This window comes from Eschrichtius robustus, chromosome 8 (assembly GCF_028021215.1).
Source record: "Eschrichtius robustus isolate mEscRob2 chromosome 8, mEscRob2.pri, whole genome shotgun sequence".
Taxonomy (NCBI): domain Eukaryota; kingdom Metazoa; phylum Chordata; class Mammalia; order Artiodactyla; family Eschrichtiidae; genus Eschrichtius; species Eschrichtius robustus.
This window is the reverse complement of record NC_090831.1, coordinates 20,308,042-20,321,858: the sequence shown is the minus strand read 5'-3', so window position 1 is coordinate 20,321,858 and position 13,817 is coordinate 20,308,042. Positions and strand designations below refer to the sequence as shown.

General features: G+C 38.5%; 1 protein-coding gene across 1 annotated transcript in view; it reads right to left on the bottom strand.

The window, feature by feature from the left end:
* The window catches only part of RELN (reelin), a 523,882-nt gene that overhangs the window by 360,689 nt on the left and 149,376 nt on the right, over positions 1 to 13,817 (bottom strand). Inside the window, exon 3 of the mRNA XM_068549918.1 lies at positions 8,256 to 8,391. Within this exon, the coding sequence (XP_068406019.1) occupies positions 8,256 to 8,391 (136 nt within the window). The remainder of the gene's footprint in view (positions 1 to 8,255; positions 8,392 to 13,817) is intronic.

Here is a 13,817-nt window from a genome sequence, read left to right as displayed (position 1 = left end):
CTGTGATTTATGTCAGAGTGTTCTTCCTGTGTTTTCCTCTAAGAGTTTTACACTGCCTGGTCTTACATTTAGGTCTCTAATCCATTTTCAGTTTCTTTTTGTGTATGGTGTTAGGGAGTGTTCTAATTTCATTCTTTTACAAGTAGCTGTCCAGTTCTCCCAGCACCAATTATTGAAGAGACTGGCTTTTCTCCATTGTATATCCTTGCCTCCCTTGTCATAGATTAGTTGACCATAGGTGCGTGGGTTTATCTCTGGGCTTTCTATCTTGTTCCATTGATCTATATTTCTGTTTTTGTGACAGTACCGTATTGTCTTGATTACTGTAGCTTTGTAGTACAATCTGAAATCAGGGAGACTGATTCCTCCAGCTCCGTTTTTTTCCCTCAAGACTGCTTTGGCTATTCGGGGTCTTTTGTGTCTCCATACAAATTTTAAGATTCTTTGTTCTACTTCTGTGAAAAATGCCATTGGTAATTTGATAGGGATTGCATTGAATCTGTAGATTGTTTTGGGTAGTAGAGTCATTTTCACAGTATTGATTCTTCCAATCCAAGAACATGGTATATCTCTTCATATGTTGGTATCATCTTTAGTTTCTTTCATCAGTGTCTTATAGTTTTCTGCATACAGGTCTTTTGTCTCCTTAGGTAGGTTTATTCCTAGGTATTTTATTCTTTTTGTTGCAATGGTAAATGGGAGTGTTTCCTTAATTTCTCTTTCAGATATTTCATCATTAGTGTATAGGAATGCAAGAGATGTCTGTGCATTAATTTTGTATCCTGCAAATTTACAAATTCATTGATTAGATCTAGTAGTTTTCTCATGGCATCTTCAGGATTCTCTATGTATAGTATCATATCATCTGCAAACAGTGACAGTTTTACTTCTTCTTTTCCAATTTGTATTCCTGTTATTTCTTTTTCTTCTCTGATTGCCGTGGCTAGGATTTCCAAGACTATGTTGAATAACAGTGGTAAGAGTGGATATCCTTGTCTTGTTCCTGATCTTAGAGGAAATGCTTTCAGTTTTTCACCATTGAGAATGATGTTTGCTGTGGGTTTGTCATATATGGCCTTTATCATGCTGAAGTAGATTCCCTCTATGCCCACTTTCTGGAGAGTTTTTATCATAAATGGGTGTTGAATTTTGTCAAAAGCTTTTTCTGCATCTATTGAGGTGATCATATGGTTTTTATTCTTCAATTTGTTAATATGGTGTATCACATTGATTGATTTGCGTATATTGAAGAATCCTTGCATCCCTGGGATAAATCCCACTTGATCATGGTGTATGATCGTTTTAATGTGTTGTTGGATTCTGTTTGCTAGTATTTTGTTGAGGATTTTTGCACCTATATTCATCAGTGATAGTGGTCTGTAATTTTCTTTTTTTGTAGTATCTTTGTCTGGTTTTGGTATCAGGGTGATGATGGCCTCATTGAATGAGTTTGGGAGTTTTCCTTCCTCTGCAATTTTTTGGAAGAGTTTGAGAAGGATGGGTGTTAGCTCTTCTCTAAATGTTTGATAGAACTCACCTGTGAAGCCATCTGGTCCTAGACTTTTGTTTGTTGCAAGATTTTTGATCACAGTTTCAATTTCATTACTTATGATTGGTCTGTTCATATGTTCTATTTCTTCCTGGTTCAGTCTTGGAAGGTTATACCTTTCTAAGAATTTGTCCATTTCTTCCAGGTTGTCCATTTTATTGGCATAGAGTTGCTTGTAGTTGTCTCTTTGGATACTTTGTATTTCTGCAGTCTCTGTTGTAACTTTTCCTTTTTAAATTCTAAGTTTATTGATTTGAGTCCTCTCCCTCTTTTTCTTGATGAGTCTGGCTAATGGTTTATCAATTTTGTTTATCTTCTCAAAGAACCAGCTTTTAGTTTTATTGATCTTTGCTATTGTTTTCTTTGTTTCTATTTCATTTATTTCTGCTCTGATCTTTATGATTTCTTTCCTTCTGCTAACTTTGGGTTTTGTTTGTTCTTCTTTCTCTAGTTCCCTTAGGTGTAACGTTAGATTGTTTATTTGAGATTTTTCTTGTTTCTTGAGGTAGGCTTGTATAGCTATGAACTTCCCTCTTAGAACTGTTTTTGCTGCATCCCATAGGTTTTGGATCATCGTGTTTTCATTGTCATTTGTCTCTAGGTATTTTGATTTCCTCTTTGATTTCTTCAGTGATCTCTTGGTTATTTAGCAACGTATTGTTTAGCCTCCATGTGTTTGTGTTTTTTACATTTTTTTCCCTGTAATTGATTTCTAATCTCATAGTGTTGTGGTCAGAAAAGATGCTTGATATGATTTCAATTTTCTTTAATTTACTGAGGCTTGATTTGTGACCCAAGATGTGATCTATCCTGGAGAATGTTTTGTGCACACTTGAGAAGAAAGTGTAATCTGCTGTTTTTGGATGGAATGTCCTATAAATATCAATTAAATCTATCTAGTCTATTATGTCATTTAAAGCTTGTGTTTCCTTATTTATTTTCATTTTGGATGGTCTGTCCATTGGTGTAAGTGAGGTGTTAAAGTCCCCCACTATTACTGTGTTACTGTTGATTTCCTCTTTTATAGCTGTTAGCAGTTGCCTTATGTACTGAAGTGCTCCTATGTTGGGTGCATATATATTTATAACTGTTATATCTCCTTCTTGGATTGATACCTTGATCATTATGTAGTGTCCTTCCTTGTCTCTTGTAACATTCTTTATTTTAAAGTCTATTTTATCTGATATGAGTATTGCTACTCCAGCTTTCTTTGGATTTCCATTTGCATGGAATATCTTTTTCCATCTCCTCACTTTCAGTCTGTATGTGCCCCTAGGTCTGAAGTGGGTCTCTTGTAGACAGTATATAGATGGGTCTTGTTTTTGTATTCATTCAGCAAGCCTGTGTCTTTTGGTTGGAGCATTTAATCCATTCACGTTTAAGGTAATTATCGATATGTATGTTCCTATGACCATTTTCTTAATTGTTTTGGGTTTGTTTTTGTAGGTCCTTTTCTTCTCTTGTGTTTCTCACTTAGAAAAGTTCCTTTAGCATTTGTTGTAAGCTGGTTTGGTGGTGCTGAATTCTCTTAGCTTTTGCTCGTCTATAAAGCTTTTGATTTCTCCATCGAATCTGAATGAGGTCTCTGCCGGGCAGAGTAATCTTGGTTGTAGGTTCTTCCCTTTCATCACTTAAAGTATATCATGCCACCCCCTTCTGGCTTGTAGAGTTTCTGCTGAGAAATCAGCTGTTAACCTTATGGGAGTTCCCTTGTATGTTATTTGTCATTTGTCCCTTGCTGCTTTCAATAATTTTTCTGTGTCTTTAATTTTTGCCAATTTGATTATTATGTGTCTCGGCGTGTTTCTCCTTGGGTTTATCCTGTGTGGGACTCTCTGCACTTCCTGGACTTGGGTGGCTATTTCCTTTCCCATGTTAGGGAAGTTTTCAACTATAATCTCTTCAAATATTTTCTCATGTCCTTTCTCTCTCTCTTCTCCTTCTGGGACCCCTATAATGCGAATGTTGTTGCGTTTAATGTTGTCCCAGAGGTCTCTTAGGCTGTCTTCATTTCTTTTCATTCTTTTTTCTTTATTCTGTTCCCCAGCAGTGAATTCCACCATTCTGTCTTCCAGGTCACTTATCCGTTCTTCTGCCTCAGTTATTCTGCTATTGATTCTTTCTACTGTAGTTTTCATTTTAGTTATTGTTTTGTTCATCTCTGTTTGTTTGTTCTTTAATTCTTCTAGATCTTTGTTAAACATTTCTTGCATCTTCTCGATCTTTGCTTCCATTTTTTTCCCGACGTCCTGGGTCATCTCCACTATCATTATTCTAAATTCTTTTTCTGGAAGATTGCCTATCTCCATTTCATTTAGTTGTTTTTCTGGGGTTTTATCTTGTTCGTTCGTCTGGTACATAGCCCTCTGCCTTTTCATCTTGTCTATCTTTCTGTGAATGTGGTTTTTGTTCCACAGGCTGCAGGACTGTAGTTCGTCTTGCTTCTGCTGTCTGCCCTCTGGTGGATGAGGCTACCTAAGAGACTTGTGCAAGTTTCCTGATGGGAGGGAATGGTGGTGGGTAGAGCTGACTGTTGCTCTGGTGGGCAGAGCTCAGTAAAACTTTAATCCCCTTGTCTCATGATGGGTGGGGCTGGGTTCCCTCCCTGTTGGTTGTTTGGCCTGAGGCGACCCAACACTGGAGCCTACCCGGGCTCTTTGGTGGGGCTAATGGTGGACTCTGGGGGCGCTCACACCGAGGAGTAATTACCAGAACTTCTGCTGCCAGTGTCCTTGTCTCTTGGTGAGCCACAGCTGTCCTCCCCTCTGCAGGAGACCCTCCAACACTAGCAGGTAGGTCTGGTTCAGTCTCCACTGGGGTCACTGCTCCTTCCCCTGGGTCCTGATGCGCACACTACTTTGTGTGTGCCCTCCAAGAGTGGAGTCTCTGTTTCCCCCAGTCTTGTCGAAGTCCTGCAATCAAATCCCGCTAGCCTTCAAAGTCTGATTCTCTAGGAATTCTTCCTCCTGTTGCCGGACCCCCAGGTTGGGAAGCCTGACGTGTGGCTCAGAACCTTCAATCCAGTGGGTGGACTTCTGTGGTATAAGTGTTCTTCAGTTTGTGAGTCACCCACCCAGCAGTTATGGGATTTGATTTTATTGTGATAGCACCCCTCCTACCGTCTCATTTTGGCTTCTCCTTTGTCTCTGCATGTGGGGTATCTTTTTCGGTGAGTTCCAGTGTCTTCCTGTCGATGACTGTTCAGCAGTTAGTTGTGTTTCCAGTGTTTTCGAAAGAGGGAGTGAGAGCATGTCCTTCTACTCCGCCATCTTGAACCAATGTCCAGTTCCTTGGTTATTTATCAGCATCTTCCAATTTTGTTTTTGGTTTGGGGAGTCCCTGATTTGAGGCTGATCACCTCTGAAGATTCTGGACTTCCTGCAAAGCTGAGGACTAGATCCAGGACTCTGCATGCTCATAACAACCCTTTTCAGGAAATTATTACTAACCTTATTTAATGGGTGGGAAAATTAAGTCTCAGATTCACTTGGCCCATACCATGTATTTTGAGGGCACCCCAAAAAAAATACCTACATTATTTATCAGAAGAGAATACAATTTGATATCCCAGGAACAGTGAGGCCATAAGCCATCAAATATCATTTTAAAACAGGTTAAATGAAAAACTATATCTATTTGGAAATAGGCAGTTCTGTATTGCTGGCATAGATTTAATTTGTGTTCTTTCAAAAAATAATTCTTGTTTTAAATGAAGAAGTTATGCATGGCAAGAATTTAAACTACCCTAACAAGTGCCAACATGAGTAAGATAAAGCATGCCAAAAGAGAGAGTCAGAGCTTACTATTAAACTAAAGAAAAAGACAACACTGTACTTCAGATACAGCTGGCCCTCCGTATCCCTGGATTTTGCTTCCATGGTGGGTTGAATCTCTGGATGCAGAAACCACAGATACAGAGGGTCTGCTGTACCATGCCATTTCATATAAGGGACTTGAGCATACGTGGGAGGTCCTAGAACCAATAACCCCCACCCTCCCAGGATACAGAATTCAAAGGGCATTTTCTGTGAATTCTATGTATAAGTCCTTGAACCAACTGTGGAGGAATCACGAAGAAATAAGAATTTGTCCTTATCCAATCTAATCTAATAGAAAAGGCAAGAAATTAACTCAAATAAATATAGAGTAAAATATAGTCAGCATTATAATAGAGTTACAAGCAAAATGTGACAATACACATCACTTCTGTTGCTTATGTCTTAGAAGCTTTACAGAAGATTTTTTAAGAATGCCAGCTTTAAGAAAGAATAGGAATTTAACAATTGAATTTGAGAGAATAAAGCGTTCTAGGCTAAGGGAAAAGCATGGAGAAAGAGAGAAAGTCATGGAATGTTTAGGGAATTGTGGGAAGTACTGCCAATTTGTGCCCATTGGGAGGTGCGGGCTATGGGAGACGAGAGAAGATGATAAACAGCAAGATTTGGAAGAACCTTGAAACCAATGCCAAAGGGCTGGCCTTTAGAAGGAAGTCTTAGGATATCCAAGTTTTGAGCACTTGTGCCTTAGTAAGATTAATTGGACAACAATGTGCAAGATGGACTGTATGGGAAATAGGCTGGAGGTGAACAGACCAGTTAGGAAGCTACTGCAATCATCTTAGCAAGAGGTACTGGAAGGAAAGGGTTCAAGTGTAAAAAACTTTCCGAGGGAGAAAATGATGGGATTAAATGTCAACCACCTGGGTGGGATGAATCTCACGTTTGCAGCCTGAGTAACCCAGAGCAGTGGTCCCCAACCACCTTGGCACCAGGGACTGGTTTCGTGGAAGACACGGGGTGGGGGGTGGGGGGCGGGGTGATGGTTCAGGCGGTATGCAAGTGATGGGGAGTGATGGGGAGCAGGAGAGAAAGCTTCGCTCCTCGCCCGCTGCTCACCTCCTGCTGTGCGGACTGGTTCCTAAGGCCACTATCGGTCTGTGGACTTGGGGGGGGGAGGGGGTTGGGGACCCCTGATCCAGAGGATAGGCAGAGAGAGTATATAATCAGTGACGTGATATAAACCCTTGACATTCAACTGTGTATTATTAAGGGAGAAGAAAAAGTAGTGGTAAATTTTGGAGTATGCAAGTTTTATGGGATTTTGTCGTCTGAGTAGAAGGTTGGAATAGAACACTATTCAAGATGAATTCCAGCTCTATTTCACCTGACTGCCCATAGAATAGCTGTTTCTGAACTGCATTTGACCTTGTTCCATTGGCCTACTCGTCCATTCAAGAAATATTTAGTAAATGCTTACTGTGTGTGCAGAGACTGTAGTAGACAACTGGGGCAAATCAGTGAACAAAATAGAAATGCATTCTTGCCTTCAAGGAACTTGCATTTCAGCAGGAACAGTCACACAATAAATAACATACATAATTAAATAAATGAAGTATATCATGTGTTAGAAGTGAACAAAGGGCTATGGGGGAAAAAAGAGATGACTAAGAAAGATGAGGAGCAGTGATTGTAAGGCAAGGGTAGGGGAAGAGTCTATACTGAGAGATGTCACAAGTCACAGACTTTGAACCATAGTTCAGAGTTTATCTAAGGATGCTGTTGGGACATTGCTCACTACATTTCCCTGTTTCCTCTTAATGAAAGCATAGGAGAGATTCAGTAGGTTTCTATAGAGTTCTGACTTCTTACCACCATGAATCAGCTAACTGATCACATTTTCCTCTTGGCACTAGTGGCTAGAAAGCTAAAAGCTAAATCTCTAATCTGTGGTCTTCTTCTTTATGTATGGAGGCTCATAGCATTTTTTGTACCTGTTTTCATCTTATTTTCTGAATATCATTTTTCCTATTGTCTTGATTTCTTCACATACTTTTATCTTATTGTGTATTTTAATCAGCTAAAATCCAATATAGATCTCCTGAGGTACAAATAAATATGCAAAAATAAACTGCTAAAATTACTTTTTTTTTTTTTTTTTTTACAGTTTTGGCCTCTTTTGACACTAAAATGAGAGGCTTTAATTAAGGTTAAATCTGCTAAAATAATACATTTAAATAGTGACTGTATATGTAACCTCATGAGAGGTATATTTGTAACCTAGCAGGACCCTATGGGGCCTTCCCAGGACAGACCACCCCATGTCCTACACCTGCCTCTTACTTGTAGAAAAACTTTAGCCTCCTAGGCCTTCCCTGAGTGCCAAAGCATAAATTTAATCAGAGAAGTAAGAAAATGCGGAAACAAAGGCAAACAGCCAAGCAAGACAAAATTATAATAGTTTAGTCAAGGACCTTTAGTTCCTCCTCAAGGGCTATAGATAATATTCTGAGCCATGTCCTCTGAGCTGCTGTGCAGATACTGAAACCCCCACCAGGTGGTTAACTGTATGCTGCCTACAAATACCTTGACCCCAGACCAGTTGGAACCAGGGGTTAATAATACCGACTCCTGATTACCTCGCCATCAACCAATCAGAAGAATGTCCATGAGCTGATCACGTACCCCACAACCCTCTCCCTCACCCTGTCTTTAAAAATCCTTTCCCTGAAAGCCACTGCGGAGTTCAGGTCTTTTGAGCACTAGCTGCCTGGACTCCTTGTTTGGTGCCCTGATATAAACACTGTACTTCCCTTCACCACAAGCTGGTGTCCATAGATTGGCTTTACTGTGTGCAGGCAAGTGGACCCAAGTTTGGTTTGATAACACATTTGCCTTCTGTACCAGTCACAGACATTTTGGGTACTTACATGAAATTCACACAGCCTGTGCCAGCAGGTGGAGCAATCCAGACGAAGCTGAGGTTGGTTGTGGGCAGATGACTCACATGAGAGGCCACCACACTGCACATAAACTGGTTACCAAACTGGTGGTCAGACATGATCCCTGACAAACAGAAAGGAAGGGAAGTTATAAAAACAATAAAACAAAGTCCGTATGATGGCATAATAATATTTTCTGGACATTTTTCTTTTATGTTAAGATTCAACATGCTGTTTGGCTTCCCCATAAGTTATGCAATTTTCCACTTCCTATTGTCAGAAGGAAATGAATCGTTTAAAACATTATTGTTAAGGAGCAATCTACTAAATTATTGCTATAGTATTTGCTTCATTTTGATTTTGTTGACTGGTCTTTGCCCATCAACAAAGACCACCAGGAACACGGTATAACAAGGTTGGATTTATTGGAAGTGTTTGCAGCAATGGAGACCAAATACTATTGGGAACTTGGCGGTATCTCAGTATGAGGATGTTAGGAGGAGCTTGTTAAAATATTTGGGCTTGTGTTAGGTTATTTTAGAGAGTAGGGTGATCAAGCTGGCCCAGGAATTTCCCGATTGTAGTACTGAAAGTCCTGCATCCTGGGGACCCCCTCAGTCTTGCTGGGGAGGTTCCAGGTAAAGGTGGTTTTGCTTCTGGATTTGGTACTATCAGAAAGTGGGAGCAATTTTATCACTGAGTATCTTAATTTTTATCTATGAGACATGAGGAATGGAGTAGGGCTAAAGCTGAGATCGATAAAAAAGCAGCGGCAGTCACGTTAGCATGGAGAGGGGATGTTGGTCATTTTTGTGGTTTGCACCATGTTCTTGCTTTTGTCTGTGTTCAGGCATGATTACAAGGTGATCTTGTTTTTGTCTCAAACCACAACTGTCTCAGAGTGGACGACCTATGAAACTGCTCATGTTCAACACGAGAACATCATGGCCTAGCTGAGTACCAAGTCAGCTCCCAGCTGAGCTATCAGGAGATGCTTTTTTTCTTTTTTAATAAGGTGATTCTCTTATGTTTACCTCAGATATAAAATATTAATAGATAACACTAAGAAAATGAATAACTTGATTTTTTAAAATAGGCAAAAGATCTCACCAAAAAAGATATATAGATGGCAAATAAGCATACGAAAAGATGTTCAACATCATATGTCATTAGAGAATTGCAAATTAAAACAATGAAATGCCACTACACACCTAATATTCAACCAAAGTCCAAAACACTGACAATTCCAAACGCTGGTAAGGATGTGGAACTATAGTAACTCTTATTCATTGCTGGTGAGAATGCAAAATGGTATAGCCATTTTGGAAGACAGTTTGGTGTTTTCTTACAAAAATAAACATACTCTTACCACATAATCCAGAAATCAGACTCCTTGGTATTCACTCAAATAAACTGAAAATTTATGTCCACTCAAAAACTTGCATGTGGATGTATATAGCAGTTTTATTCATAACTGTCAAAACTTGGAAACAACCAAGATATCCTTTATTAAGTGCATGGATAAACTGGTACATCCAAACAATAGAATATTTTTCAGAGTTAAAAGGAAATGAGCTATCAAGCCATGAAAAGACATGAATAAGTAAGTGCATAGTACTAAATGAAAGAAGCCAATATGAAAGAACTACATGCTGTATGATTCCAACTATGTGACATTCTAGGAAAGGTAAAATTATGGAGACAGTGGTTGCCAGGGGTTAGGAGGGAAGGAGGGAGGTATGAATAGCCAGAGCACAGAGGATTTGTAGGTCAGTGAAACTCTTCTTTATAATATTGCAATGGTGAATACACAACACCAAGAATGAAACCTAATGTAAAGTATGGACTTTGAGTGACAATGATGTGTCAGTGTAGGTTCATCTGCTGTAACAAAGATATCACTGTGGTGCAGGATGCCTGGGAGGTTGGGGAGGGGGTGGGTGGTATATGGAAAAACGTTTTACTCAATTTTGCTGTGACCTAAAACTGCTCTAAAAATAAAATTTATTAATTAAAAAAAAACATTGCCAGGAGTGGGTAGTTAAATAAAAAATTAATTTGTTGGCTTTGTGAACTTGGGCAAATGGCTTACTCTGAGATCCAGTTTGCCTGTCTTTAAAATGAAAACACATGTCCACTCCATCCTAAAGTTACTGTGAGAATTAAATGACTCAATACATATGGCAGCATCTGGTACAGTACCCCTGTATTGGGATAGGTGCCCTGCCTACATGTCATCACAGCAGTTCACACATTGCTCCATCATACCCTGGACCATCTCTCCAGGGAGTCTATGAGGGACTAGGTCTTTAATCTTTATATTTCAAGCGACTATCACAATGTCTGGCACATCACAGATACTCAAGAAATATTTTCTAAATAAATACAAGAATAATTTAACTATAAAAATAAAAGACAATATAAATTATACATGTTACATCAACTAATGAAATAGAATCTTCTAGAATAGCAAGTTGTTCAGAATAGGTAATACTGGCCAAAGAAATAGAAGAACAAGTCTATATTTTGACATATCCTAATGATGCTACTTTTCTCAAGTATATATGTATATATATATAGGTATTTTTTAAGCTGTATCTTGAGACAAAAGGATGAAAGTCATCAAGCCAGAGAAACCACAAGGTTAGAGAGGATGACAGACTCCAGACTCCCAAGGAAATCACAGAGTGCTGAAGGAGACTCAGTAGCCGTGACTCGGGAATTGCCACCCCCCCCAGTCGGGCATAAAGCAGGGATCCAGTGTATGGAAAATGATACATATGCAGGAGTCAGCCTGGCCAAAAAGGAAAGCAAAAGTTCCAGCCACAATCATGTGGGAATGGAAATGAATCAAACAAAATAACATTTCAGGGTCTCAGAGTCTTGGTAACAGAATTCATGTTCAAATATCTCCTCACTCCTCAAAGCTCCTCTTAGAAAGTGAGTCATGTCTAGACTGCATATTACTTGACAGAATTTTATAAGGTAGCTATAGAGTTGCAACTGCCTCGTGCCTTACCCTGGGCAAATACCCTACAGGATGACATTCTTGCAATCCAACCGTCTAGCACAGCAGTTCTCCAACTTGGCTACACAGCAGCATCACCTAAAGAGATTGAATAAATACTGGTTCCCAGACATTCTGAGTGAACCAGCAGAAAAATACAGTATCCCTGTGTTGCATCAAACATTGGGTTAGGCCCTATGGGGGTACACAGAAGAAATATAGGACATTGTCCCTACCTTGAAATGACTTCAGCTGGGACGAGAAAACTGGAATAAACATTATAAATAGAACAACAAGAAAATAAGTAAGTGCTAACTGGGTGGTATTTGCGAAAAATACAAAAGAGGAGAGAAAGAGTGATTAATGTGGACAATTATAATAATGACAACTAATGTTTATTGAGCACTTACTATGGCTTGACACTATTCTAAGTGTTTCATGAATATTTACTTTTAAGGCTCTTAATCCTATGCAGTAGGAGCTGTTATTTTCTCTATTTTACCCATGAGGAAACTAATATGATGAAGATAAAAACTCGCTTACAGTTATACAGCAAGGGCAGTATAGCCTGGATTCAAACAAGCATCCTTGCTGCACAGTCAGAAATGGCACTGTAGACAACAAGGTCCTACTGTGTAGGGAACTATATTCAATATCTTATAGTAAACTGTAATAGAAAAAGAAAAAAATGACTTTGTTGAAGAGGGAGATAGGAATTGAGTTTTGAGGGAAAAACTAAGATTTCCCATATTTGTTTTTATGTACATGAGGCAGGAGAGTATAAGCACGAGATCGTACCCTCAGCTCTGTCACCCGCTGCTGCATGACCTTGGTCAGGATGCTCCCTCTCAAGCTTCAGTTCCAACATCTATAAACTGCTGGTCCATGATCTCTAAGACTCCTTTCAGTGCCTTAGCTCTCTGAGTACAATTTAAATGAACAGAAGAAAGATGGGAGGACAGCTCACAAAGGCAGACATAATGAGCAGAGGTACGCATAGAAAATGAGAACGAGGAGAGCAGTCAGCATCAGCTTCCAGTGTTCTGTGAAACACAATTTACTGCATCTGCCACAGTGATCTTCTTAATGGCTTTTGTGTCATGAAAGACATATACCATCTAATATATGTGATTTGGAAACCTATTCTTGGATAACTTTAATTTGAATTTGATAATGAATTTAAATTTATGAAGGTGCTTTCCCTTGCTGCATGCTGGATAATAGGATATATATATTGAGTTTTAATATTACTTGAAAAAGGGAAAATCAGATCTATGATAAAAGAATTTAATTACACTGTGTATCTCAGGGAGATATATACATATAAAATATATATGTGTGTAGTGTAGCTATAATAAAGATTTTATTTTTCATTGTTGTGGCTATGTGTAAACTTTCATACAAAATTTTTTTTCTGTGGTATTTCTTCCCCCGAAAAAGAAGCTATTCTTTTCCAAGAGAACTGGACTATGAGAGAAAGAAAGCACTTCAAGAAGTACGGCTCTCTTTATCTCACTTTGGATGAAAAAGTAAAGGGTATCCTTCAATCTGTGAGGTTCTATGAGACCAATAACTGTCCTGATAGATTCTAGAGCATTTATGTTATAGATACATTTTCCTTTTGAATATTGTGTGCACACATTTGAAAAACAGGAATATTGACAATCTAGCTATAATTTCTGTATCAAGAAATAACCAAGGTAACTTTTTAATATAACTCTTCCTTTGACAAAGTATGAGTGTTTTAAATCCATTAAATTCTTCAAACCATTGGATATCTAATTTAAAATTATCTAGCATCTGTCTTCTTAATCAAAGTTGTGGTTAAAGGATAGGAATATGCCAGAGTTTCCTTTATCCACATTATACTTCTGCAAGATTTGGCTCACGATGTCTTTAATTGTTCTAAAGTTGCTTCCATGATCCCTTTTAAGACAGTGATACTCATTTCTGTGCCTTCTGGGATGTCATTTTCCTTGACAAGTCTTCAGTTATTTTAAGTTCATGACTAAACCTTGTATGAACTCCATTTTCCCTCAGGAATACTCTTCTATGCTTTTAATGTGCATACCTTGAGTCTTCAGAACTTTAACTAGAATTTCTATGATTCCCCCATTTTGAGAATAAAATGTACACATCCTCATAAAAATGTAGGCTATTCGCTTCCAAGAAACACCCTGAAGATGTTATTACCAAAAATAACCAATGTACTAGGAAAATTACACATTCATGTTGGTTTTATTCTATATTTTATAGATTAAAGACGTGGATTACTCAAATCAGTTCAGTTTGCAATTTGCCATAGTTAGTGTTAAAGTGGGTAGAAGCATGTCCTGGTTTTTCCATGTGATTCAAGAACTAAGACATCTGTGGATGGGATATCACGAAATAAAGGGAAAGTACATTAAGATTATAGATTTTTGGTTTGTGATAAATGTAACCTTCATATATAAAAATTATGAAATCTTAAATATTTTATTGTTTCAAACACTTTCAGAAAGTATGGCAGAATATTTTGTCAGGAAGTTTATTGAATTCATTAA